This window comes from Ochotona curzoniae, unplaced genomic scaffold (genome assembly GCF_017591425.1).
Source record: "Ochotona curzoniae isolate NIBS_2020 unplaced genomic scaffold, NIBS_Ocur_1.0 scaffold_4505, whole genome shotgun sequence".
Taxonomy (NCBI): Eukaryota; Metazoa; Chordata; class Mammalia; order Lagomorpha; family Ochotonidae; genus Ochotona; species Ochotona curzoniae.
Window position 1 is genome coordinate 225,334 of NW_024467118.1, and position 25,769 is coordinate 251,102.

The 25,769-nt window shown below is 54.5% G+C and overlaps 1 protein-coding gene across 1 annotated transcript in view; it reads right to left on the reverse strand.

Annotated features, from left to right (window-relative positions):
* The window catches only part of RNF212 (ring finger protein 212), a 28,555-nt gene that overhangs the window by 2,349 nt on the left and 437 nt on the right, over nt 1-25,769 (reverse strand). Inside the window, exons 2-9 of the mRNA XM_040966303.1 lie at nt 24,149-24,210; nt 12,299-12,373; nt 10,265-10,321; nt 8,644-8,702; nt 6,532-6,581; nt 6,387-6,447; nt 5,203-5,248; nt 3,064-3,127 (exon numbers count right to left, since the gene is read on the reverse strand). Of these exons, the coding sequence (XP_040822237.1) occupies nt 3,064-3,127; nt 5,203-5,248; nt 6,387-6,447; nt 6,532-6,581; nt 8,644-8,702; nt 10,265-10,321; nt 12,299-12,373; nt 24,149-24,210 (474 nt within the window). The remainder of the gene's footprint in view (nt 1-3,063; nt 3,128-5,202; nt 5,249-6,386; nt 6,448-6,531; nt 6,582-8,643; nt 8,703-10,264; nt 10,322-12,298; nt 12,374-24,148; nt 24,211-25,769) is intronic.

The following is a 25,769-nucleotide window of genomic DNA, read 5'->3' on the forward strand; positions in this document are numbered from 1 at the left end:
TATGCCAGACAGCTGCCTGCAACACCAGGAGCTCACATGGGAACCAATTAAAGTCCCAGCTGCCTCACTTCCCAACCATGTTTGGGTAGGCAGCAGAGGGTGACCTGTGACCATGTGGGAGACCCAGAGGAAGCTCCGGGCTCCAGGCTCCTGGCTGTGGATTAATCCAGCCCCACTTGCTCCTCACGTTTGGAGAGTGAACCAGCAGACAGAAAATCTGTTTCTCTCTCTCTCTCTCTCTTTTTTTTTTTCCCCAACTCTGGTTTTCAAGTAAGTCAAACTGCAGGAAGAGCTGAATGCTAGCTCAGGCCACGGGGTGGCCATGTCGCCACCTGCCACTCTCCTCCACAGGGTGGGTGAGAGCTGTCACCAGCAGGGCCAAGGCCACTTTGGCCAATAATGTGAAGCAGTGGGCAGTGCTATGAGGGCACATGTGGGCCCTGGGATGGCCCTGCCGAGCAGCAGATGTGAGGGGAGCTGATGGCCAGGACCCCACGGGCAGAAGTCCAATAATGCTTCTATTGGAAACACTGTAGTGTCCCCCAGGGTCATTTCAGGGTTAAACTAAAGAGTGATACTTCCCTGAAGGCCATCCCTCCACCAGGAGGTACCAGCAACTATGTTGACTCAGCCATGTACTCTTGTGGAGAGAGAACCCCTGGGCACCAATCATGTGCCCCATAGGTCACCTGTGTCCTCCCTCACCTGAACTGTTTGCAGAGGGTAAGGCAGAGGGTAAGGCAGTGACAGAGCTGGGCGGGGGTAAGGCAGTGACAGAGCCGGGGGGGGGGTAAGGCAGTGACAGAGCTGGGGGGGTGTAAGGCAGTGACAGAGCTGGGCGGGGGGTAAGGTAGTGACAGAGCCGGGGGGCGGGTAAGGCAGTGACAGAGCTGGGGGGGGGGGTAAGGCAGTGACAGAGCCGGGGGGGGGGTAAGGCAGTGACAGAGCCGGGGGGGGGGTAAGGCAGTGACAGAGCCGGGGGGGGGGGGGGTAAGGCAGTGACAGAGCCGGGGGGGGGGGGTAAGGCAGTGACAGAGCCGGGGGGGGGGGGTAAGGCAGTGACAGAGCCGGGGGGGGGGGTAAGGCAGTGACAGAGCTGGCAAGGGTGAGGAGGTGGTGAACAGGATCAAGAACTTGCCCCAACAGCCGTGCCCGTGGCGCACACCCTCCGTGCCTGCTCTGACCAGGACTGGGCTGCCTCCGGGGGTCCTCGACAGGAAGCTGGGAGCAGGAGCCACAGCAACAGTCGCCTGGAGCTCTCGCACAAGAACTGCCAGTATGCAACATGTGGCTTCTCTGCCCAACCTGGACATGTTTCTATGACTGTACCATGTGTTCAAAGTCATTTCAAGTAAGACACTGAGAAGACAGGCTGAACATGCACCCTGCATCACACCTCCAGGGGGCACCCCAAGTCTGGAACTTGGCTGTGCAGGAGGAAAGCAAACAAGGCAGAAAAGGGTCTTAGGGATTCTGAGAGGAATTTGCGAACACACCCCCACAGCTCCGGGGCTACAGCAGGGGCACCCAGCTTCCTGCTCACACAGCTGTGAGGGCACTGGGGCACAGCCTGCTCAGGCGTTGGAGAAGAGCTTGCAGCTCAGGGCTCCTGGCTCCTGGCTCCGGTCTAGCCGAGCCCCAGCTGCTGCAGGCATTAGAAGACTGAATGAGCGGACAGAAGAACTGTCTCCCTGTCTCTCCTCTCGTGTCATTCTGCCTGTCAAATAGCCAAATATTTTAAAAAACAAGAACAAGGTTAAAAACTGGAACAGCATCCTAGGTAGGCAGCCTCACAGAGAATTCATGGAGAACCCACAACAGGAGGACCCTGTACAGAGAGGCCTTGTGGGGGTTGCACCCTGTGAGAAGGGCCAAAATCCAAGACACACGTGGGGTCAGGCACACGGCCCCATTGGAGGAGCACACTCTACTATGGCACACGTGGGGTCAGGCACACGGCCCCATTGGAGGAGCACACTCTACTATGACACACGTGGGGTCAGGCACACGGCCCACACGGGGAACACACTCTACTATGACACACGTGGGGTCAGGCACACGGCCCCATTGGAGGAGCACACTCTACTATGGCACACGTGGGGTCAGGCACACGGCCCCATTGGAGGAGCACACTCTACTATGACACACGTGGGGTCAGGCACACGGCCCACACAGGGAACACACTCTACTATGACACACGTGGGGTCAGGCACACGGCCCCATTGGAGGAGCACACTCTACTATGGCACACGTGGGGTCAGGCACACGGCCCACACTGGGAACACACTCTACTATGACACACGTGGGGTCAGGCACACGGCCCACACGGGGAGCACACTCTACTATGGCACACGTGGGGTCAGGCACACGGCCCCATTGGAGGAGCACACTCTACTATGACACACGTGGGGTCAGGCACACGGCCCACACGGGGAACACACTCTACCATGACACACGTGGGGTCAGGCACACGGCCCACACAGGGAACACACTCTACTATGACACACGTGGGGTCAGGCACACGGCCCCATTGGAGGAGCACACTCTACTATGGCACACGTGGGGTCAGGCACACGGCCCCATTGGAGGAGCATACTCTACTATGACACACGTGGGGTCAGGCACACGGCCCCACACTGGGAGCACACTCTACTATGACACACGTGGGGTCAGGCACACGGCCCCATTGGAAGAGCACAGGCCATGTGATGGGGTGCATAGCCCTGGGGGTACAGTCACACACACTGAGCCTGTCGATAGTGCCCATGCTTCTGGGTCTTCTCGAAACACGGTCTCGGACAGCTGGCAAGGACATTGGTCCCTGGGGATCTGCTCCATCAGGGAATACCTTGGGCTGAGGCAGGGGCCCTGCTCACACCTACCCAGAATTAGCTGGATGCTGAGGGCTTCAGAAGAGGCAGCAGGGACCGCATGCACTACATACACCCCCTGGATATGGCTGAGGAGCCTCATGACACAGCCCTGCTCAGGAGGGCACAGTCCCTGGGGTCTCCATGAACTTTGTCCCTGCCCCCCAGGAGTGCACTTTTGCAGCCCACTTACCCATGCGCCCATCCTGGGGAGGGCTAATCAGAGACATCCTTGTGGGGCCGACTGCCCCCTCAGGCTGAGGGTATGAGAACAAACAGCAGATGAGGCAGTATTTCATGGCAAAGGACTCTGTGCCCAGGAGGGTGGGCGCATCTCGGGGAATGCCCCAAGGAAACGCTGCTCCACACTCCTGGCCCTGGGACAGACACCAGATCATGAAGTTACGGCCCCAGCTGCCCCCTCACTGCTCAGTGTGGCCTGGACTGCCCTCCCCTCTGGACCATCCCCATCAGCAGCCCTCGCACTCATCCCAGCCCCCCAGCCTTGGGGCAGCCCGTGTTGTCCCTTGACCCAGCCCTGCTGGTCTTCACCTCCTTTATCCCCAGCCCCTGCAGCAGACACGCCCACTGACATTGACAGGGCATGCCAGCATGTACCCACAGCTCCCTAAGCACTGTGCCCATGGCGGCACCACAGGTCAGCTCATGAGTGGGCAGGTCATCTCAGGCAGGCCCAGGCACTGCAAGTGACCACAGGCAAGCTCTGAACATCTCCTCTCTCAGGAGTTTCTTGTGAGGAAGAGCTCTGTCAGACAGTTTCTAGGCCAAACAGTGTGGAAGCATCTAGTAACAGCCGAGAGTCTCCAGGGGCCCAGCTGCCTGGGATGAAGGGCCCTGTGAGGGCTCTGTCAGGAGCCACAAGAACTCACACTGGTCGTGTGCAGTAGAAGGGCCCCCAACACCCCACCTTCTGGGGGCGGGCTGGGCCCCGGGTGCTGCATTCTCGGAGTCGGGTACCCCGACTCTGGAAAACCTGCACCACGTCTGACAGAACAGACAGCAGAAGGTAGGGCCGTGGGCCGCGGCACCTCCCCGAGGGGCCACACACCCTCCTCAAGAGCAGGGAGAAAACCAGGAGGGTATGTCCTGCTGGGCCTGACCCCTCACCAGCTGCTTCCCAGGTCATCCAGGAGACCCCTCAGGGACCCAGAGACAGACCCGAGACCATATGGGCTAAGCAGGCTCCCCAGACCACAGCCCAGGCCCAGGTAACTGATCTTCACCTGTGCTCATCCTGAGGCTGGTTCTGGGGGCCAAATGATGCATGACACATGTGTGGGTGCGGGGGCAAGGCAGGTTGCTTCTGGAAGTTCCTTGGAGCACAAACTGGCACAGCATGAAGGTAGCTGATTATGGTACATATATGTCCACGTTAGTTAATGAGTGTGGAGGATATGTGTCCACCTTAAGCACTGCTTAACAAAACTATACACACACAACACTCTAACCCAGACATATATGTACACACTCCTATATGACTAACACAGACACATGCATACACCTCTGGTATAATTAATACACAGATCTTTAAATAGTAACACAGACCTACAGGCACCAAGTTCCCACATTCACTCTGCTCTGGCCTCCCTGCATGGGCCCAGGGCATGTTGGTAGGCATGTTGGTGGCTCTTTACCCTGGGAGACCTGGGCACACTGTTAGAACTGAGCTAGGGATCCGCAAGTTTGGTCCATTCCAACTTGAGGGCATGGTGGCATTTTTTAGTGCCTCCTGCATCTGGCTGGCTTGCAGGTGCCAGAGGCTCTGTCTTGAGTTGTTTCTGTCTCTTCAAATCTGCAAGTTAAGCCAGGTGACACCTCAGGATGCCCTTTCAGCCCGCTAACCTGTGACCTTCCAAAGCTGTTCTCATTGGTCTTTCAGAATCCTGATAAGGGCCCAGTGTGGTAGCCCAGTGGCTGGAGTCCTCAACTTCGATGCACCAGAATCCCATGTGGGCATCAGTTTGTGTCCTGGCAGCCCCACTTCCCATCCAGCCCTCGGCTTGTGGCCTGGGAAGGCAGTGGGGGATGACCCAAGGCCTTGGGACCCTGTACTCGTGTGGGGGACCCAGAGGAAGTTCCTGGTTGCTGGCTTCGGATGGGCTCAGCTATGCCATTGCAGCTGCTTGGGGAGTGAATCAATGGACAGAGGATCTTTCTGTCTCTCCTCCTCTCTGTATATCTGACTTTCCAATAAGAAAATATGAAAAAAAATAAGAATCCTGTTTAGCCATACTCCATCTCGTGGGCCGCCCAGGACCTGCACTGTGCGAGTTCATGCTGAGTGCCCGGCATGGGGAAAGCACACACTTACTTTCCTTACTGGAGAAGGTGAAATGTCGACTTCCATTGACTCCACCCTGTGGACACAAAGTGAGACTGGAACCATGCCCTCCTCTCCACGGTGCTGTCAGAGTGAGCCAACTGCAGACCTGATCACTGCCATGTCCCTCCCAGACATCCAGCCCCTGCCAAGGAGCCAGGGCCACCTCCCAGCAGCCGTGCCTCGCACTCAGACCCTGTCTCCCTCCACTGTTCAGCTCCTCCAGCTCTTGTGTGGAGCTGCTAGGCTAGCACTTCTGGTGTGGAACACCTCACTCTTGTCATCACAAGCCTGTGACACAGCAAGGACCCTATATAGCACATGGACCCGCCTGCTCATCCCCAGGCCAGTGATGTCAAGAGAGTGCTGTCCTCGGAGCCGCAGGGAGGGCCGTGACCCTGCACTGCTTCAGCACGCGTTCTGAGCGTGAGCTCAGCTTGCCACTGCCAGAGGCGGGCTCAGTGCCCTCTGACACGGTCTCCAGCTCCGCCTCCTCCCAGGTCCTTGTGGACTGGCCCAGCCCTTGTCTTCCAGCCCAGTCTCTTGTATACAACCTCCCAAGGGGACAGATGTGGAGACTGCTGGGCTGGCCCCAAGTCCCTCCCCACGTGGACAGCACATGCATGCTGCGGGATTGCTTGGTGTGTGTTCTCTACCCCCCAGGAAAGCTCCCTGCAGGAAACTCACCGGTCCCATCTCTGCCTGAGGCTCTGGCCAGGCCAAGGTCGACAAGAGCTGAGTCTTCCACCTGAGAAAACGCAGGTGGCCCCAGACTAGGTTTTCCTGGGATCACATGGCTGGGCTCCCATGCTGTCGGCTGGCCCAGCTGCACACTAGCCATTGGGCTAGCCGCCATGTGAAAGTGCCCTATGGGAGGCATGTCTGCACACCTGTGTCACCTTTCCTTCCTGTCAGGCAGGGCTGTCACCCACTCTTGTGCTGGAACCCCAGTTTAGCTGGGCTTTGGGGACACTGGGTGACATAACCATTCCTCAGCCGGCCACTGAGGCCATAGCAACGGAGCACTCTGCCAGCCAGCCCCGGGCCATACCTCACAGGGTCCAAGCGTCAAAGGGAGCCAGACCTTGCTGTGGGGAAAGGGTCTGGAGGGGAAGGCAGGATGGGATGGGGGTCTGGAAGGACCAGAGGGTCCTGTGCCCCACCGACGCACACACCTGTCAGGGGCTGAGGAGCCCGGCGGCAGCAGCAGACACCCCCTCGGCTGGACAGCAGTGTCTGTGGCAGAGCAGGGCATCAATGTGCTGGCAATGGGCATGCCACGCCTGCGCACAGGCCCCTCTGGGACAACGGTCTACTTACTTGGCACGGACAAGCTGCCCATGCCGAACGTCGGTTGCTGTGAAGAAATACTACAGAGAGAAAAGAGACACAGTTAAATCACAGCATTGCCACCAAGCTGTCCTCATTGGGCTCACATTGGGCTCACAGGAGTTCAGAAGTCTCCGAGGCTGGGGACCCGGCCAGCGTCCAGCAGCCGCCAGCACAGCTGCGACTCAGAAGGCAGCTCTGTGCAGGTGTGACATGTGGGAGAGAAAGATGGGCCACCCACACAGCAGTGCTGACAACGACAGAAACAGGACCAGGCGCTCGATCATTTTCTGTGTTCCAGTAAGCAGCCAAGCTGCCCTGTCCAGGTCCGAGACTGGACCCCCGTGTGGGAGAGTTTTATAGGTCCAGGCCTTGTGGGTGAGTGAGGGAATGTAAACAGGGGAGTACATCTCTGTCTTCACCAACACACCGGAGGCCATGATGGTGTGGTGAGGGCTGCAGGCCCTACCTATGGGGTGGACCTGAGTATGGCCACACCAGCTGCACACAGCGACCGTGCCACAGTCTGTCACCAGGGCTGCTCTGGGGCCACCTTCCCACACTTCACCTGCCACCACCACTTCAAGCTCCGAAAAACTTTCCCCATGTAACATAGAGCTCCTTTTCTGCCTCCACCCCTCCAGACAAACTCAATATATACAGTAATGTGACCCAATCAGCTCACTCCACATTGCAAAAGACCCTCAGGGTGACTGGGTGACTGGGTCACACAGAGCACATGGGAGCCCTCAGGGTGACTGGGTCACACAGAGCACATGGGTGCCCTCAGGGTGACTGGGTGACTGGGTCACACAGAGCACATGGGTGCCCTCAGGGTGACTGGGTGACTGGGTCACACAGAGCATATGGGTGCCCTCAGGGTGACTGGGTCACATAGAGCACATGGGTGCCCTCAGGGTGACTGGGTGACTGGGTCACATAGAGCACATGGGTGCCCTCAGGGTGACTGGGTGACTGGGTCACATAGAGCACATGGGTGCCCTCAGGGTGACTGGGTCACACAGAGCACATGGGAGCCCTCAGGGTGACTGGGTGACTGGGTCACACAGAGCACATGGGTGCCGTGAGATGAGAGATGTCACAGTTTCTTTCTGGTCTCATCTAAGGTCACATCAGAAAGAACCCCTTTCTTCTTGTACCAGCAGGGGGCAGAAGTCAGAATCAGCCTCCTAATGGCATATCCAGAAGGTAGATAAACTGCCTTTGAAAAGTCTAAAAAAAAGTCCACATTCAGACCCACTCTGAGCAGTTTTCCTCCTGGGTCACCGAGCAGCAGGACCCACCACACACTGTCACCTCACTCGGCCCTGACTCCCATAAATGGCCTCTGAGCTCCAGGCCGGAGGAGCATGCCCGGCACGTGGCTGTAGGCCAGAACCTGTCTGCTGCTGCGCCCTGTCCCAGAGTGGACATGGGCAGCTGCAAAGGGCCTTCTCATCCAACGTGACAGGAGCGGGGCCACCAAGCAGTGCAACGGGCACCTACAGCTTCCATGCAGGCCTGTACCCTCAACACAGCCACACAGGAGGCAGGCAGTCGGGGGCAGGGGCACGGCAGCCGACACGACATGGGCTTCTCGGCCATTGTGTCCACGTGAGATTCCGCTCAGTGTCACACCCTGTGTGTCACTGTTCCTGACTCCATAGCCCAGGACCCCGGACACAGGACAGAGGAGCTGGTGAGCAATAATGAGGGCTCACAGACAGGAATCAGAGGGTGGTCTGGCCGTGTTTCCCAGAGAGTGATGTACAATATTTCTGTGGCCACCATTTTAGGCTAATTCTACTAATTTTGGTGCCTTCCCACAATGTGTCACCTGCTCACATGGAGCCGTGCCAAGAACAGTGGCTCACGTGCCACAGGGAGGAGGCCAAAGGCTTTAGAGCCCTTGCCTGTGCTGTGCTCACTCCCAGAGGGCCTGGGGCACCAGCCCGCACCACCTGCTCTCGGGGAGCTACACTGTTTTGGGTCTCCAGCATCGCCCAAGCTTACGGTCTGACAGAAATCTACTGTATGGGCAGGTGTGTCCTCTGCGCCCAGGGACTCCCACCCCGGGGCAGGCTCGCCATGTGCTTTCCTCACCTTTGTGGCCGGTCCATCTGGAGCACCAGCTTCCTGAGGGACTCCTCCAGCTGAGAGATCTAAACACAGCAGACATGCCCCATCACGGGAGCCAGGGTACCCCACACTCCACTCACACTCGAGGCCAAATCAAGGGGTACCCAGGAGGTGGGCACTGGAGTGCTGAGCTCAGCAGGTGGACCCAGAGGTTTGTTTCTGCCTGGCACCCCACCAGCTGGCACAGTGCCAGACTCAGCAAGCAGAGCCCTGGGCTGCTGGCCCTGCAGGTGCTCACCCACCACACTGATTCCTGATAGGGTGCTCTGTGAGAAGGCAGGGTTTGCGCTGGATCCCAGAATCCTGGTGCCCGAGCCCTCCGTCCTGAGGCCCAGGTAGAAGGACTAGCTGGGGTGGCCAGTGTCCAGACTCAGGGAAGGCAGGCTCTCCGGCCACAACCCAGACTCAGTCCTCACTCACTCAGCCATCTCCAGGGTTCTGAAATGCACTTCTAGTTAGAAACTAGCAGTGAGAGAAGCAGGCCCCATACCACCTTTTTTCCACGGGGCCTGCATTGGATCCCAGAGCTTGCCCAAGGGGAGAGGTCCTGCTGTGACCCCCTCAGCCAGGTGTGCAGGGCAGGGGGTAACGGCAGCACGCCTATCACGGGAAGTGCCAAGGACAACAGCTCTTCCGTCAGTAACCTACCTCTTGGAAGAGCAGTTTGGCTCACAAGCGACATTTAAACCAAAAGTTTTAAGAATGCTGGGAAAGGAGCTTTCTCTGGTCCTAACTTAGTTCCAACTTTTTGGCTCCCGACCCTCTCTTGCAATTACCAGCAGGGTCACTCTGGAGTCCCCCCAAATTAAATCAGATAGACAGAGACCAATAAGGAAAGCTTAAAACAGACAGGAAATAGCTTGGACTCCCATATACCTAACTAGATAGGACACAAAGATTAGTTACTCCTCACTGGGGTATTGAAGATTTCTCTGCACACCCCTCCTAGAACTGTTCTGCCCCTCAATTGTTAACATATCACTTGTTTGAGGTATAAGCCTATTTGGACTATCCTAAATTTCATGTAGTTCAGTAGAAATCACACTGAATACTTTAAGCTGCTAAACATATAAATGAAAATAGACATGAGACAGCTGAATAGTACCCTATAACTATTTTAAGGTGTATAGCAGCAGTTGTATATAAACTATAATTGAGATGTCAATGAAGTAGTCACAGGATATGGTTAAAAACTTGCATTTTCTAACATACTGGTCACTCAATACCACATCAATTAACTTCATGATGTTGTAACTTGTTGTTGAAGTTGTGTAGTGGCTTTTCATCAGAGATGATATTCTGCCAGCTCTACTTTCAAACCCAGGGTGGTCTCCCAATGAAACTGTTGAATTTATCTGGACAATAAGATGCTAGACTCTGCATGGGCTATTCCCGCAATGAAGGAATCATGACTGGCTATGATCTGTACTATAACAATTTGGAGGAATTCAATATGGGGGGAGGGTTTGGGGAGGGGCTGGGGGAATCCCAGAGCCTATGAAGCTGTGTCATAAAATGAAATAAACGTGGTTTAAAAACAAAAAAGGTTAAAGAATTCAAAAGGAACTAAGCCAAGCCAATTTACCTTTTCTCTGTAGAAGGCTAATAATCTCTTCCTGTGCTTTTCTTGGAACTCCGAAATCTAAGAAAACAACACATCTCAGCTGTGGACACTGAGCAGGTCAGCAGAAGAGGCTCGGCGCTGGGCTCAGGGTTGACCGCCAGGCAGAGGCAGGCTCCCTCCCTGCCAGCCCCTGCCCTCTGCATCCTGCCATTCTGTCCCTCCCAGTGCGTGGCCCACGCATGAGGCTGGCTGGGGCTGCACCACCGTCCAGTCGACATCTCGGATCTGCCTCCCTTCTCCCCAACCCCACAGTCATAGGACAGCAGTGTGCAGCTGCCCATGGGGCTCACCAGTCCAGTACAGGTGGGGCAGACCTGACTCCAGGTAGGTAGGAGGACACCAGTGGCCCCCAAGCTCCATGCGTTGGGAGACAAGGACCCAGATGAGAAGTGGGACACTGAGACTCGCAGCCACTTGCAAAGGACACCCCAGCACTGGGGCCGGGGCCCCTCTCAGTAGCGCCCTGGGTAGGGTGAGGACAGCACCACATCCAGACCCACAGTGCACCTCCCCAACCCCTCTGGCAAACACATGTCCAGTGGCTGGCCTGGCTCTATGTTCCCCACCACGGCCAGAGGACAGCCACACACCTGCTGGCTCCAACCCTGGCTTTGCCACCACAGGACTGCAGCAGGAGAAGCCAGAGCTGTGGGTCCGGTACTGCCCTTCCTAGAGGCGACCTCAGAGCCAGCCAGGCCTGCTGAGACGGGCGTGACGGACCTCCGCAGAGCAGACCTCTAGGGCCGACTGGGGCTTATCCATGGCACTGTCCCTAGGCAAGGCAGGCCTGCTGCAGCAAGGACGAGGGCCCAGGGAAGGCTCGCTGGGCAGGGGCGAGGGGTGGCTGCTGGGAGCCCTGATTTCTCAGGAGGGTCTGTGAGGATGGACCTGAACGGCTGATGGAGAGCCTAGGTACCACTGCCTCTGCGCCTGGGAACTAACAGGCTGTGGCTCAGAGTGGGCAGGCGTTGCCAGCAAGAGCCTTCCACACTGACACAGGAGCATGGCTATGAAGTGACTGCTGAAGCTAGGGTTCAGGAAGCACAGCCAGTGTGGGACCAGAGCCTCAGAGCCAGGAGGGGCTCCCCAGCACAGGTGTGCTTTGTGCAAAGCTTGCAGACTGGCCCAAGAAGGAGAGGCCTGAGCAGGACCAGCCTGCAGGACAAAGAACTCAGGTGTGCGGGCTGCTGGCGACACTAGAGCTGAGGCCCCAACCCACTGTGCTGCTGGCCTGGCTCTAAGATACAAGGGGTCCTGGGTGAGTCACGCAGATACAAAGCTGTAACTGACCTGAGCCCTGAGCCCACAGGGTAGGCGGGCAGTTGCTCAGGAGACTCTGGAATGCTGTCCTAGGGCAGGCTCCTTGGCCAGAGCCCAAGGAAGCTTTTATTTAATTATTTGAAAGGCACAGCTACAAAAGTAGGAGGGAGGAACAGAGGGAAAGGGAGGAGGGGACAGAGAATATATTCTGTCCATTGGTTTACTCCCCAAACAGCTGCAGCAGCCAAGTCTGGGCTAGACTGAACCCAGGAGCCAGGAACTCCATCCAGGTCCCCACGTTTGGGCAGGATCCCAAACACTCGCCCATCATCTGCTGCCTTCCTGGGCACATAAGCAAGGAGCTGGATCAGAAGAGAGGTGGCCAGGATTCGTGGGCGCTCCGACATGGCACGCCAACGCTGCATATGGTGGCGTAAGCACACATCATGCCCGTCCCCAGACCAGCTCGGAAAGTTACCGAGGAGCCCACAGAGCTGCGTAGGGTGGATCTTATCTGTCAGTACCCACCCATTAGAAATCAAGACTGAGAAAAAATTTTAAATCTTTATTAATTCATTCTAAAGTAGCACTAACCCTGTTCCTCGCATTAACCACAACAACCCACGTGACAGTCTCTGGAAGGTGAGTTCACTTTAGCACTGACTGTGACCCCAAAAACACAAACACGAGTGACCTGATCTGAGCAGACACTGCAGGGCCGGGGACACCACTCACCTGCGCCGTCTCCTGAGCGTACTTCCTGCACAGGCTGTCCACGCCCTGGAAGAAGGCCTGGATCTCTGTGTCCATCTGAAAGAGAAAACAAACGGCTCCTGGTCGCAGGCCACTGGTCAAAAACCAGGGTTGCAGGCGCATCACAGCTGACTCAGACCCCCTGTCTGATGCCGAGAGCAGCCCTGAGTGGGCGCTGGCAGGGCAGCGCCACCAGTGACAGCTCACCGCCTGCCACCCTGGGCCATCCAGCACAGGAGCTGGGAGGCTAAGCAGGCGGGCTGGGTAGAGCCCCTCTGGGTCACGTACCCTGTGAAGGCAAAGCACACAGTCTAGTGGAAACGGCCCTTGGCAGGGTCAGTCAACATGGGCAAAGGCCTGGGCATGGCGCACGGCGAGCGCCATTCGGGCCTGGAGACACCAGGGAGTGGAAACAGGCGCCCACCACTGACATGCCAAGAGCTGTGAAAAGCTGCCCCGCATGGAACGGGGGGCATGTCTGCATTCTGAGACTCCCCAGACAGATGCCAACCTCCTTGTGCCCCCTCTCATGGGGCACCAGTGGTAGGCCTCGACAATGCAGGGGGTGAGCTCTATACTCAGAGCAGTATCAGCACAGCCCCCTGAAACCAGCCCATCACCCACTCCCGCTCCCCAACCCCACAGAGATGACGGCAGGCTGAGATCTGGGGAAACCCTTCTTTCATGGGACAAACCAAGAACTAGCAGCCTGAATGGCCCAGGATCTCTAAGAAACTACAGGAAGCAGGCCAGATCAGCTCAGAGGAGGACATCCCCGAGCTGGGCCCCAGGTGGGGTGCGGCTCAGCACGGGCCAGCTACACACTCCTACTCCACAGCACGGGCTCAGCTCGGGCTCCCGCACCTGGCCTACGAGGTTGCGTCTCCGTGCATGGAACACATGAACAGAACCAGGGTCCCTGGGCGACCCAGTGTGGGAGAAGGCACTGAGAGGAGCTCGGGCATGCTGAGTGTCAGAGAGCAGAGATGACTGTCCCATGAGCTGTATGCACATGGAGATGTCACATGTGCACGTGTGCATCATACATGCATGTGCATTGCAGACATGAAGCGCATGTTATTCTCGGTGAATGGACGTGTACATGTGAAGGCACAGCACATGTATGTGTATATGCATGCGTACACGTGCACACTGTAACATGATTCAGCGAGTATGCATGAATACACATACATATGTGTGTATGAACATGTGTGTGCCTGTCACCCAAGAACATAAACACACGTGCCAGGAAGAACAGACAGCTCAGTCCTCTGTGGGACAGGGACCGAGTCACTGCACACAGCAAAGAGCCCGCACACAGCAAGGGACGGGCGAGCAGACAGGCTGCTGAGGCGGCCTCCGGAGGCTGGCCCGGGAGAGGTACGAGCAGACACACACACAGAGCAGCCAGTCGGTGAGCACACACACACACAAACACACACACACACACAGCCACTTGGTGAGCACACACACATACACACACACAGCCACTCGGTGAGCGCACACACACACTCACACACAGCCACTCGGTGAGCACACACACACATACACACACATAGCAGCCACTCGGTGAGCGCACACACACACTCACACACAGCCACTCGGTGAGCACACACACATACACACACACACACACAGCCACTCGGTGAGCACACACACACATAGCAGCCACTCGGTGAGCACATACACACATAGCAGCCACTCGGTGAGCGCACACACACACTCACACACAGCCACTCGGTGAGCACACACACACATAGCAGCCACTCGGTGAGCACACACACACATACACACACACACAGCAGCCAGTCGGTGAGCGCATACACACACACAGCCACTGGTGAGCGCACAGACACACACACACACACATAGCAGCCACTCAGTGAGTGCACACACATACACACACACACACACACACAGCCACTCGGTGAGTGCACACACACACACAGAGCCATTCAGTGAGCACACACACACACCAGCCACTTGGTGAGCACACACACACATATACACACACAGCCACTTGGTGAGTGCATACACACACACACACACACACACACACCAGCCACTTGGTGAGCACACACACATATACACACACAGCCACTCGGTGAGTGCATACACACACACACACACACACAGCAGCCAGTCAGTGAGCGCACACACACACACACAGCCACTGGTGAGCACACACACACACACACACAGCCACTGGTGAGCGCACACACACACACACACAGAGCAGCCACTCAGTGAGCACACACACACACACACACACACACACACAGCCACTCGGTGAGTGCACACACACATACACACACATAGCAGCCACTCGGTGAGCACACACACACATACACACACACAGCCACTCGGTGAGTGCATACACACATACACACACACACACACAGCCACTCGGTGAGTGCACACACACACACAGAGCCATTCAGTGAGCACACACACACACACACACCAGCCACTCGGTGAGTGCACACTCACACACACATAGCAGCCACTCAGTGAGCACACACACGCACACACACACACACACAGCAGCCACTGTGGGAAAACAAAAACAGACAGGACCCCAATACTTCCCAAATCCTAACAGCCTCAATTTTCAGCAAGGAATCCTAGACCCAATGGAACATGTCTCAAGTGGAAAGGTGTAACTATGGGGAGGCAGCACTTTTCAGACGAAAGCAGATGGTGCAGCCAGCAGACCTGAGCCACACAGCATCTCTGGGAAAAGCTAAGCACACACCAAGGACATACATGTACACGGTGAGGGTCAGGCCGGGCAGGGCACCCGGGCTTTGCACACCACAGAGATGCCTCCGGTGACCGCTGCCAGGCGCTGTGTGGCTGTGAATGCCAGCACAGGCTGTGTAATTTATCAAGCAGTCTAGCTCTCACAGTTCCAAAGGCTGGGGGTTCTAAGCGCGGGGGCACCTGGTTCCACAGCCTCCGGCCTGTGGGCCTGGCAAGCAATAGGTCATGTCCAGTGCTGCCCTCTGCGGGTGACATGCTTGCCACCCCACACAACTCAACAACCGGCACACTCCCCTCGGTGCTGCACATCATGCAAGCTAACAGAAATGACTACCAAAGATGACCATTTACAAGTTAAATAGCTCAGGCTAACACTTGGTCAGATGAGAAACCAATGGAATTTCACAACTAAAAGATAAATCCTACAGTGTAAATAAACATCAGAAAGGAAAGATTGAAATCTGAGGCCAAATAGTAAAGAAGAATAAAAAAAAAAGCAAATCTGAGGCCAAGCACCTGATCTTCAAAAAAAAAATCTGCTACCACCAGGACCAAAAGGACACACTGAGGGACCAACCGACTCCTTCACAAGGGAGCTGGAGATGCAGGCAGAAGGCACATTCCTACAGAAATGTAACTTCTTTTTTTTTTTTTTTTAAAGATTTATTTTATTTTTGGGCCTGGTGCAATAGCATAATGGTTAAGGTCCTTGCCTTGCATGCGCCAGGATCCCATATGGGCACCAGTTCTAATCCCAGCAGCCCCACTTCCCATCCAGCTCCCTCCTTGTGGCCTGGGAAAGCAGTCAAGGACGGCCCAAAGCCTTGAGACCCTATACCTATGTGAGAGACCCAGAGGAAGTTCCTGGATTCTGGCTTCAGATCGGTGCAGCACCGGCCATAGCATTCACTTGGGGAGTGAATCACTCCAAGTCTCTCTCCAATAAAATAAATAGATCTTAAAAAAAAAAAAAAGATTTATTTTATTTTTGTTGCAAAGTCAGATGTACAGAAAGGAGAGACAGAGAGAAAGATCTTCCGTCCATTGATTCACTCCCCAAGTAACCACAACAGCCGGAGCTGAGTCAATCCGAAGCTGGGATCCAGGAACCTCTTCTATGTCTCCCAGGTGGGTGCAGGGTCCCAAGGCTTTGGGCCATCCTTAGACTGCTTTCCACGACAACAGCAGGGAGTTGGATGGGAAGTAGGGCTGCCGGGATTAGAACCGGCGCCCATATGGGATCCCAGGGTGTTTAAAGCGAGGACTTTAACCGCTAGGCCACTGTGCCGGGCCTGAAAAATGTAACTTCTGTAAACTAACCCAAGAATTGGGAACTCACAGTCTTAAAGCTAATAAAACAATCATATTCCAAGTTAAAAACTTTCCCAAAAGAATCTTCCAAGTAGGCCCAGCACAATGGCTCAGTGGCTAAATCCTTACCTTGCAAGTGCCAGGACCCCATATGGGTGCCAGTTTTTATTCTGGCTGTTCTACTTCCTATCCAGTTCCCAGCTCATAGCCTGGGAAAGCAGCGGAGGACGGCCCAGAGCCTTGGGACCTGTACTCATGTGGGAGACCTGGAAGAAGCTCCTGGCTCCAGATCAGCTCAGCTCTGATGGCTGTGGCTGAGTGAAGCAGCAATGGAAGATCCTTCTGTATCTCCTAACCCTGTGAAGCTAATCTGCCTTTCTAATTAAAAAAAAAAAGAAAGAAAGAAAGAAAAAGAAATTTCCCAGATTTAAATAGAGTTACTCTCTAATCCTGTCAAGCATGTAAGAAATAACTCCAATCTTATAAACAACATCCTACTCCTTTTATGAAGCCAAAATGTGGGAAATGAGCCCACTCGAGCCCACCGGGACTCAGAACCACAAGCAAGCAACGGCCAGCAGCCATGGGCACTGCCCTCAGACCCTCAGCTCTCTGGTGCCCACCACGCACAGGCTCATTCCCCCCAGCTGACAAACTGTGGCTGCCATCTGAATTCCTAGGTGAGGAAGGGGGCAAGGTAACAGGGGTGTCACTGGAGGCTACCCTGTGGCATCCCCAAGTTTCCAGGGACCAGGCCTGAGAGCACAGTGTGCAGATGGCAGGTCTGCCGAGGCTACAGGGTAACGAGTGGCCCCAGCCCAGCAGCTCACCTCCCTGGACAGGCCCTCCTCTGTCCTACCTGTTACTGAGCTTGGCATCACGGCTACACTAAGGCCAATCTAACTTGCTTTGACTAAAACAAACAATTCACCTAATTATTTCAAAGTCAGAGAGAGAAAGAGCTTTCATTTGTTGGTTCACTCCTCCTACGGCCACAGCAGCTGGAGCTGAGCCAGTTCCAAAAGGGCTTCCTCAGGGTGTCCCATGAGGGAACAGAGGCCCACGCACTTGGCCCCCCACTCTGCTGCTCTATCGGATCGGACTGCAGCAGCTGGGACTTGAAGCAACACTCACATGCAGGCTGGTGCCACAGAAGTTTCACTGACCATGTCACAACGCAGTCGCAAAGCAGGTTTCTATGAAAATACACAATAATCATTTCCAACAAAAATAAGGTAGATGTACAACTTGAAAAGTGGATGACAGGTCAGCTCTCACAGGAGCATGAAGTAACAACCCATCCAGAAAACACCACTTCAACTCTCACATGAACTCACAGCTTCACATCAACTCACTGCCTCAAACTGAGCTCACAGCCTCCCATTCCATGCCGCCTCTTCCAGGCCATTAACAGAGAACCAGAGGGGACGCAGAACAGCCAGGACTTGAAACCAAATCCCATATGGGAGCCAGTGTCACAGGTGGATTGTCAGCCTGTTGAACCACTGCACTAGCCCCCAAAGACAGACATTTAAAAAAAAAGATGTATTTATTTATATTGCAAAGTCAGATATACAGAGAGGAGAAGAGACAGAGAGGAAGACACTGCCACAAGGCAGTGAACGAGTCCTCGGCCTCCCCCAGGACCCAAGAGAGCTCTTCCCTCAGGGTAAGTCCGCCATGAGGGAACTTGGGAACTGGGTGGAAATTCCTAGCTCCGCCCAGCTGCTAAGACCATGCGGCTGGGGGAGTTTGGGAGGAGTTCGGTCCTTGGGCTTGGGGGCAACTGACGCTCCCTGCAGTGTGGCGACTGTGGGGAGTGCCCCTGCCGGGTCGGACCCAATGCGGGGGACTCACGCCAAAGACACTGCCACAAGGCAGTGAACGAGTCCTCGGCCTCCCCCAGGGCGGCCAGTGCACCAAGTGGTGCCAGGCTTTGCCTGCTGGCTGCCCGGAAGGGCAAACTCTGGGGTTTTCAAGATATGTAATTGCTGCCTGGGTCACTCATGACTAAGACTAGGTTGAGTGTAGGTGCAAAGTGAATTTTCGGGTATTCTCAGTGACAGTGTCATGAAAGATATAAGCAGGCAAGGGGACCAAGACCTAGTGGTTTGGGGGAAGTGTCCAGAAGATAATTTTAGTAAGACAGATGCAACAGCTCAATTATGAATACAGAGACGGGATATTAGTATAGAACATCACTGATCACCATATACTAGCCCACACCAAAGCTATGGATGGGGGCCTCTTTGGCAGTGTTGGGTACCATTGCCCGACTGAGTGTTGGAGTTGTGGAGTGGTCACATTTGGCAAATCAAGACACTCTCCAGCACACAAGAGAACTTGGGCTGGGGGTAGGCTCTGTGGGGTTGTGTGGGCCCAACCCTTTGGAATACAAGTCCCCCGGGTTAGTTCCCAAGCTGGGGTTGCAATGGTCTAAGCTAGGTGTGACCACGCCATCTGCCATCACTCATGGGTAAAGGAATCCACAACAGTCAGGGTAGGTCAAGGCAGCAGCACCCAAATGTGCATCTTTAAACAGGATGTGGGGTGGGCCGGGCTGCCACTGGAAGGGGACAGAAGGGGCAGGGCTGAACAAACCTTAACTCACAAGTAACAGAAATCAGGTTGGAGCACAGCTCATGCCAGGTAGGTCCTTGCACATACTGATCTGTGTGAGGCAGAGGCACTAAGCCACAGCATCCAAGGGGCCACGACAAGTGAGGGGCTCTGCCAAGTGGAGACAGAACAACCACCGGCCTACACCTGCTCTATGGCAGGGCAGAGGCCCGGTTGGGGAAATAACAGGACACCCTAGCTGGGTTGAGTTTCCCACCAAGGAGCGCATGGGCTGGAACTGAGGCTACATTCTGATCAGGATACGATCGTAATCTCACTTGGCACAATTGTGGACTGGGATGGGAAGCACCAAGCCGGGCCAAATTCCAACACCATCTGGTGCTCTAGAGGACCGGGGAGGGTTGTGTGACAGACTAGGTTAGGTCTCAGCCCTTACTGAACCATGTGTGAGCTTGGTAGGGGTATGGAAGAGCCATGGCTGGGTTGAAATATCCAACAACAAGAACCAGCTTGGGTCGGAGGCCAGGCAGGAAAAGCCACTGTTCCTCCTAGGATAGCAGGCAAACTGAGTAGTGCTGGCTCATGGACCCACTGGTATGCGCGAAAACTGGCATTGGGACAGGTTCTGGTGGAGGAGCCCGGGCAACTTCTCTGGCAGTACACAGTCCCATGCAGGTAAGCGCAAGAAGCACAATAGGGAACAACCCAAAACAGGCAATGAAAATTATCCCACTGGGGCCCGGCGCGGTGGCGCAAGTGGTTAAGGTCCTCGCCTAGCACGCCCGGGATCCCATATGGGCGCCGGTTCTAATCCCGGCAGCCCCGCTTCCCTTCCAGCTCCCTGCCTGTGGCCTGGGAAAGCAGTCGAGGACGGCCCAAAGCTTTGGGACCCTGCACCCGCGTGGGAGACCCGGAAGAGGCTCCTGGCTTCGGATCGGCAAAGTATCGGCCCGTTGCGCTCACTTGGGGAGTGAATCATCGGACAGAAGATCTTCCTCTCTGTCTCTCCTCTCTGTATATCCGCCTTTCCAATCAAAAAATAATAAAAATAAATCTTAAAAAAAAAAGAAAATTATCCCACTGGCATACACATGGCATGGGTTGGGGGCAGACCAGCCTGAATCTGTTCACATTACCTTCTGGTGAATCCGAGCACCAGAACAGAGTGTGGGTCGAGCCAGGTTCGGTTGCAACACATACCAGTACACAACAAGTAATGCCAAGGTGAGATGAGCCGTACCAGATGTGGCTGCAGCACACAACCAGCACATGTGACAATCAGGGAGGAGGCAAAGCCAACAGGGGAACGTGGGCACCCCTGCTGGATAACTACTTCCATTGGAAAGTGTGAATACGGATGGGGGCAGTTCAGACTAGGCAGGGCTATAGCACCTGTGGGCCTCACGGTGAGCTGACTGTTCTGACTGGTGCAAGTTAAAATTAGAGTGGGTTGAGGGGTGTTTGGGCTTAGCCACAGTGTTAGCTGGCAGAGGCTGGTACTAGGAGCCAATTCTGACAAGTCAAATGCCAAAACTACCTGGAGACTGCATACTCTAGGAGTGGGTGTGGCCTAGTAGGGAAATAGTGGGCACCTCCCTCAGGGTTACCACCCTCACTGGACAGCACGAAACCCAGGCTAGGAGCAGGGGTGGCTTGACAGAAAGGCACCTGCCAGTGGGTGTATGGGCTGGATAATAGGTTGGTTGGGTTGAACCAGGCTTCAATGTCCATTGACATGTGCGAGAGCTACTTGGGATGTGGGACAGACTGGACAAGCCTGCAGTGCATACTGGCAAGCATGGGAACCAGGGTAGGGGGCAGAACTGGTAGGGGTTTTGGGGAGTCGCCTCAACTAGGCTGCAGCTCCAACTGGTTTGCATGAAGACCGAGTATGAAGTGGGTAGAATCGAGCTGGACTACAACACCCATTGGTTCACAAGGAAGACAGGGCTGGAAGCCGAATGGACCCAGCAATCGCAACGACCAGCATATGCATAAGCTGATTGGTGTGACGAACAGTGTTGGAGTCTGTACTAGCAAACTCACTCAAGAATCAGATCTGGGATCAACTCAGATGAAGTTTCTTTGGATATCTCTCCAACTGAACTGCTGATCGTGGAACCCCAACCATCAAGAGACTGTCAGCCAGTGGACTCTGAATAGGTTCCATTACGGTTGGGACGGAGAGATTGGCAGCAATCCAGAACTGATGAACTATCAAAACTGTATGAGCAGGACCCTTGGAGCGCGCCTCATGTTGGGGATGGGGGATGGGTGGGAGGTAGGGTGGGGCTTTCCCCTTTGTTACTCCCCTAACCCTAGATACAGGGCAAAATGATTATATTAGTGTGGAAACAATGATATTACCCACTTTCACCCTGTAGCCCATGACCCTTTGTACCCTAATAAACTAAGATTATTAAAAAAAATGTATTTATTTATATTGCAAAGTCAGATATACAGAGAGGAGAAGAGACAGAGAGGAAGATCCACTGTTCAATGATTCACTCCCCAAGTGATCACAACGGCCGGAGCTGAGCCAATCCAAAGCCAGGATCCAGGAGCTCTTCCGGGTCTCCCACATGGGTGCAGAATCCCAAGGTTTTGGGCCGTCCTTCACTGCTTTCCCAGGCCACAGCAGGGAGCTGGATGGGAAATAGGGCTGTGCCCGGCACAGTGGCCTAGTGGCTAAAGTCCTCGCCTTGAACACCCTGGGATCCCATATGGGCGCCGGTTCTAATTCCGGCAGCTCCACTTCCCATCCAGCTCCCTGCTTGTGGACTGAGAAAGCAGTGAGGACAGCCTAAACCTTCGCGACTCTGCACCCGTGTGGGAGACCCGGAAGAGGTTCCTGGATCCTGGCTTCGGATCAGCATAGCGTCGGCTGTTGTGGTTACTTGGGGAGTGAATCAACAGACGGAAGATCTTCCTCTCTGTCTCTCCTCCTCTCTGTATATCTGACTTTCCACTAAATAAATAAATCTTTAAAAAAGAGAGAGAGAGAGAGAAATAGGGGTGCCGGGATTAGAACCAGCAACCATATGGGATCCTGATGTGTTCAAGGCAAGAACTTTAGCTGCTAGGCCACCCCGCACCAGGCCCCAAAGAAAGACATTTGAACTATCATGTAACACACTAACCCTTTACCCATAGTGCCAGCATCACATACAGGCAACAGTTCTAGTCTCAGCTTCTCCACTTTAGATTCAGCTCCCTGTTTGCATCCTGAGAAAGCAGTAGAAGATGGCCCAAAGCCTTGGGACCCTGCACCTGCATGGGAGACCCAGAAGAAGCTCCTGGCTTCCAATGAACTCAGCTCAGGCTGCTGTGGCCACTTGGGGAGCAAACCAGCAGATAGAGGAGCTTTCTCCCTGTCTCTCTGTAACTCAGCCTTTCAAAAAAAAATTTTAATTAGTCAAATAATTATTCAATTATGGAAGAAATAAAGACAGAATAGAAATGATTTTCAGTGTCACAGAGAAGCAGGATTTACTCAGTCACCAGGAAACATAAAGAAAAACTCAAACGTTGAACCTGGCATCCCCTGCCACCTGCACCTAGGGCCAGGGGGCAGCATAGCGGGCACTGTCATTAAGTGTGTGACCAGCCACACACTGGCAGGGGGAGGAGCACAGGCACTTCCCACCCAAGGGAACACACTCAGTTCTGTCCCTGGTTCTAACTTCTGTAGCCTTAGCCAGAGGCAGTGTCACCAGCATGAAGCAGTGAAACTGTCTCCTGTAGCGGTTTGGTGGGGTCACTTGGGAGGGCTGGGGGCCCAGGATACAGTATTTTTGCATGTAGATGAGTCACAATGCACATGGCAGACCACCTTCTGGCCATAGTCACTTCCAGAAAGTGGAGATGGACATTTTCATAGCTCATTGTGATTGTCTGTGCTGTTGGAATTATAACTTTGTGCTCTACCTGTCACCAGAAGGTGGCATTTAAACACTGCATCACACACATATTCTGGAGAACAGGTGTAAAAAATCATGTGAAACTGCGGTTTATATCAACAACAAATTAGTTATATGGGTATATTTATAGATAGAACAAAAGCAAATGGTGGCAATAATCAAAATTCACTTTAACTTTCTTAATGATGTATATGAGAACATTTCAAAAGGTTTGCGAAAAAGAGAATTAAATGATAATTTTGGTGCAAAACAGAAATGGTGCCAGTATTGCGGTACAGCATGTAAAACTGCCGCCTGTACTGCCTGCACCCCACAAGGGTGCTGGTTCAAGTCCCAGCTGCTCCACTTCTAACCCAGCTCCCTGCTAACGGCTGGCACAAACACAGAAGGATGGCCCAAGTGTCTGGGCTCCTGCTGCCATGGGCAGACCTGGCCGGACCTCCTGGCTTCAGCCCAGCTCAACCCTGGCCATCACCACCATCTGTGGGGAGAGCCAGGGGCAGATCTCTGTCTGTCTCTGAAGCTCTGACTTCCAAATAAATATATACAGAAAAGATTTATTTATTTTTATCAGAAAGGTAGATTTACAGAAAGAAATAGAGAAGGAAAGATCTTCCATCCGCTGGTTCACTCCCCAAGTGGTCACAATAGCCTGAGCTAATCTAATCCAAAGCCAGGAACCAGGAGCTCTTCCAGATCTCCTGTGTGGGTGCAGGGTCCCAAGGCCTTGGGCCATCCTCTACTGCTTTCCCAGGCCACAGGTAGGGAGCTGGATGGGAAGTGGAGCAGCTGGGATTAGAACTGGCACCCATAGGGTACAAGGCAAGATTTCAGCCATTAGGCAGGGTCCAAATAAATATTTTTAAAAATGAAACTCATGCATGAGAAGAAGGAACTTCAAAATGTTCACAAAAGAAGATTATGCAAGGATTTCTTAATTCGGGACAACAAAATAAGCTGTATTTTCCCACACCCTTTCTGAAATCCATCCCTACCACCTGCAATAAACCACAGGGAATCACTCCCTTCCAGGTGTGTGAGTGGACTTGGGCGACACGCCCGGCATAGGCCAAAGCAGGGCTGGGCAGCCACGCCGGCTCTGAACACCAGGTCTCAACTGTGCTTCCCTGCCCCCTAACCTCACAAGCTCTAATTAACCTAGAGGAACAACAGAAACCTTCTTAACCACAAAGGATCACAATTCCTCTCACATCTAAAAGGAGCTCATGATATTCAGCTTCTACAAATGGCAACTTACATTTTTTGAAAGATAAACAGTACGACAAGGAACTTTACAAATCAAGCATTCATCCTTTGTACCTGTAAAACAAAGGGAATTTCAACATGTCACACAAACACCGATGCAGACTTGATGCTAGTGTTTCTGTGGCAGACACACAGGGTCACACTGGTGCTCTCAGGGTACACACAGCACGAGGCTGTGGGTCAGCACGCAGTGGGCACCCTCTGCCTCTTCCTTCCACAACACACTAAGGTGTCCCTGGTGCTGCGCAGACCACGCCCTCACGTGGCCACAGGTCGGAGGCCAAGGAACTCAGGTTAGTAGGTAGTGCCTGCTGGCATCCAGTACGTTGACTGAGCCCTACTGTGACCCACCCCTTCTCACCTGTGAGGCCTCACTGTGACGCACCCCTTCTCACCTGTCCCAGCCTCACTGGGACCCCACCCCCTTCTCTCCACCATCTCCATGAAATTCTAGTACCAGATTGGAAACCTGGAGCTCAAGGGCCTTGGCCAACAGCCTTGTTCTCCCTATCCATCTTTCCGTCCCTCCCCGGGGACATCCCTGGACCTTGAGGTCCTGCTCTGCCCACGCCTGGTCCTCACCACACCCAGAGTGTCATGGAAACACTCCCACACTTTCCCTGACCTGTCCTGGGCTTCCCTCCATTGGCTGGTTCAGATAGGGTGCAAGCACCAATACCATAGTCTCTGCCTTCCTAACCCTCCCTTGGCCCACTCTGCCCTGCAGCCATGAACAGGAGAAAGCCTGGGCTGAGGGGCCAGCACAGATGTAGCGTTTGCCACCACTGAGTCAGCTCTCAGTCCTTCCCCATCATCCAGGGTGCCTGTTCAAACACATACTTACCATCTCCCAAGGGACCAGAAGTCCTTATGGATCCCTCCTTGCCTGGGCCCCTCTTCTAGAGCTAAGCACACAAGGCAGTACCCCTCCCCCTAAGACCAGCCCATCTCAGGTGTCCCCAGCGCTAGGCACAGTGGTGTTCTGGGGCAGCCCCTTTAGTCAATTTGCAGAAGGTTCAAGTCTCCCCATCTGAAAATCTTGGTCCCACAGTGTCCTGGTATGCTGCCCTCCCACAGCTGCAGATGCTGGGCTTGGTCACCACACCCAGGCCAGGCACTAAGAGCCTAACAAAGCTGGTTGTAAAGGCCCACTTGTTCTGGATGAGCAGGAGGAACTGACACCACAAGAGGAAGTCGCCTGCCATGATGACAAGGATCCTGAGACCAACACAGTCTCCAGGGAAGCTCGGAAGATCATCCAGTGCCAGAGGCAGCGGGTGCTTGCAGAGCAGACACCGATTAGAAAGGAAGACAAAGCTAGGAACAAGTGTACCCTGCTACTGCTGACAGGGCCTCTGCCCAGCGTCCATGTGCCCCTCTGACCCTCATCTTCCCTGTTCAGCGTCCATGTGCCCCAGACCCTGAGCCACTCCTCTGCCCAGCGTCCATGTGTTCCCCCGGCTGTCGGTCCTTCCCCTGCCCAGCGTCCATGTGCCCCTCTGACCCTCATCCTCTGCCCAGCGTCCATGTGCCCCAGACCCTCAGCCACTCCCCTGCTCAGCATCCATGTGCACCCTGTCCCTCGTCTCCCCTGCCCAGCGTCCATGTGCACC